The sequence below is a fragment of the Teleopsis dalmanni genome, chromosome 2 (genome assembly GCF_002237135.1).
Source record: "Teleopsis dalmanni isolate 2A chromosome 2, ASM223713v2, whole genome shotgun sequence".
Taxonomy (NCBI): domain Eukaryota; kingdom Metazoa; phylum Arthropoda; class Insecta; order Diptera; family Diopsidae; genus Teleopsis; species Teleopsis dalmanni.
The window spans coordinates 137,637,952-137,641,043 of NC_051847.1; the positions used below are offsets into that span (position 1 = coordinate 137,637,952).

Here is a 3,092-nt window from a genome sequence, read left to right on the forward strand (position 1 = left end):
TATCGCATTCACTTTGCAAGTCTGCCTGAAGTGTCAGCGGTTTTTCCTTGGATTTACATCTTTGCGCTGTTTTCTCTAGACCTTCTTTACTTCTACCAACCAAGGCTAATTTAGCACCGAGTTGTGCAAAGTCCACAGCTGTTTGAGCACCTATGCCAGACGAAGCACCAGTGATAAATACTACCTTGTCTTTGAAATCCAATTTAAGTTTGCTGCCATTAGTGTCACATTTCGTTGAATTTAGCCTTCTGCACATCCAGAATTTGTGGTATAATGACAGATATTGTTTTCTGGCAGCGGACATATTTAAAGTATTACATATTAAATTTATTTACTTTTTTTACGAAAAAAAAATAATCTAGTATTTGAATGCATTGCCATCAAATTTTATTTAATTTCACAATACAAAATATTCAGATTTATGTCCTAAACCAGCACCTTTGAAAAGATTATAGCTAAGCTATTGTATTTCTTAGTCTCAAAATATACTATACTTATTGCACTCTGCATTTATCTTGGACACATTGCATGTCGACCACCGTCAACTGGCATGTTGACACCAGTTATAAAGCTGGCTTTCTCGCTAGCTAGAAAGCAAATCACACCCGAAACCTCATGCACTTCCCCAGCCCTTCCCAATGCATGTGTAGTTTTACAATGCTCCAAAAATTTTGCATATGCAGTTTCATCCATACCACCACGTTTATGTAATTCCGTTGCTATAACACCTGGGTTGACAGAATTGCAACGCACACCTTTTGCTGCTAGTTCTAAAGCAACGCATCGTGTAAACTGATCAATAGCCGTTTTTGATATATTATAAGCCAATACATTCGGGAAAGCACGCAAACCACAAACACTTGATATGTTGACAATATTACCCTTGGTTTTTATTAATTCCGGTACGGCCAACATTGTTAATTGATAGACGGATCTCACATTAGTATTCATAAGACGATCGAATTGCTCTAAGTTCGTGTTTTCGATGGAACCGGTTTCAATTATTCCTGCAGCATTTACAAGCACATCCAGGCGTTGGAATTGTTTTATAGTTTTGGTTATAATATGCTGAACTTCCAATTCATTATTCATGTCAGCTTTTAACTCAAGGATGGTTTGAGTTGCTGCGACATCATTGATAATTGCTTTTTTGCAATTACTTGCTGTTTCTCTTAGTTTATCTTCATTTCGTCCAACTAAAGCCAAACTGGCACCCTCTTTTGCAAACTCAACTGCGGTGGCTGCTCCAATACCCGAACTGGCACCAGTAATAAGAATCACTTTTCCTTCAAAAGATACCATAATTAATATATTGATCTAATATTTAATTAATTATGAAAAGTAGTAATAGCGCACCTGCCTCATAAGTTATTCGCAGTATAATGACAAAATGAACAAAGATGTGTCGAAAAATTTGTTTAACTATATTCTAGATATTGTTTGTTTTGAAGACAAGTTTGTTTTGGAATTTAAAGATTTGTACGAATTGATATAGATCGCTATATAGTACACATAATAGAAAAGTAGAATGAAATATTCCTTTTTTAATTTTATTACTGAGTTTGTGGAGTCCTCCCTAGGTAAGACATAATTATATTATTTTGCTAATTTCTACATACGGAGTCTGCTTTTTGAAATAAGAGTTATGGAGTATAAAAATTTAATGTCAATACCTTCTGAGAAAATATTTTGTTCGAGATACCACGCCTTTAGAGGTTCTGCGGAAGGAAATGACAATTATTTTATAACGAAGTGCACGTTATTGACATTCCACTCTATAAGTGTTTTTTATTCAACATAAACGTTTTTACTAACAATACTATTTTCAAAAAGTTTATAAAGTTTTATGTTCTGTGCTTAACTTTTTTATGTGATTAGTTAGGTCTAATTACTCTTCGATTAGTATAAAAAATGCGACAGTTTGAACTACGACAAATTAATTTCATTCAAAATTTGTTGGCATTGAACTGTGACTAGCATTATAACTTTATTTGTAATTATAATCAACAAGTGTTGATTTATAAAAAAAAATAATATATTGCTATCCCTTCCGAACTTACGATAGTTTAAAATAGAAAACAATAATTGTATAAAATGAGCACATAATAAATTTATTTTAGAAATAAATGCAAATCTGTGCAATATAACATTTAAGCTTTTAATAGCTTCTCGTATACAAAAACTTAACGTGGGCACATAGCATGTCTACCACCATCAACAGGTAAGCTAGCACCAGTAGTAAAACTAGCACAATCACTTGCCAAAAAGGTAATAGCATTCGATACTTCGCGAACTTCACCTGGTCTACCTAAGGCGTGAGTGGTACGTGAATGTTCTAAGAATTTAGCATAGGTGGCCTCATCCATGCCACCACGTTTATGTATTTCTGTAATAACCACACCGGGATTAACAGCGTTGCAGCGGACACCCTTCAAGGCCAGTTCAAGGGCAACACAGCGTGTGAATTGATCAACAGCAGCTTTGGAAATGTTGTAAGCCAACACACCCGGAAAAGAACGTATGCCATTCACACTCGAAACATTTACAATATTTCCTTTTGTTTTTATTAATTCTGGCACAGCTAACATGGTTAACTGATATACTGAACGTATATTTGTGTTCATAACTCGATCGTATTGCTCAAGGCTGGTATTTTCAATGGTACCGGTTTCCAATATTCCAGCATTATTAACCAATACATCGATTTTATTATATTTGGATAGTGTATCGTTTACAATGCGCTTCACATCGTCTTCTTTGTTCATATCAGCTTGTACCAGCAGTGGTTCATTACCTTTGGCTTTTGTTACCTTTCCTGCTACTTCTTTGAGTTTCTCTAAATTACGTCCCACGATGGTTAGAAGTGCACCCAATTCGGCAAAATGTACTGCTGTTTCAGCACCTATGCCAGAACTGGCACCTGTGACAATAACGACTTTATTGTTGAAGTCCATAGCAAATATGCGATGACCCACTGGTACTTATGGCACAGTTTGATTAAAATAACTGTTTTTATCAAAGCTCTTCAAAATTAGTACTTGATGTTTGTTATACAATATTGACAGGGTGCCAGATATTTTCTAAATTTCTTA

The 3,092-nt window shown here is 34.9% G+C and overlaps 2 protein-coding genes across 2 annotated transcripts; both read right to left on the reverse strand.

Moving 5' to 3' along the window:
• Positions 1 to 380: 380 nt before the first annotated feature.
• LOC119680730 (uncharacterized oxidoreductase TM_0325-like) lies at positions 381 to 1,357 on the reverse strand. The gene has a single exon (XM_038093686.1). It carries the CDS (start codon positions 1,300 to 1,302, stop codon positions 511 to 513), a length of 792 nt encoding a protein of 263 aa, XP_037949614.1. The 5' UTR covers positions 1,303 to 1,357; the 3' UTR covers positions 381 to 510.
• A 733-nt stretch (positions 1,358 to 2,090) lies between these two features.
• Positions 2,091 to 3,092, reverse strand: LOC119682445 (glucose 1-dehydrogenase-like). Its single transcript, XM_038095893.1, has one exon. The coding sequence runs from the start codon at positions 2,952 to 2,954 to the stop codon at positions 2,184 to 2,186; it is 771 nt and encodes a 256-aa protein (XP_037951821.1). The 5' UTR covers positions 2,955 to 3,092; the 3' UTR covers positions 2,091 to 2,183.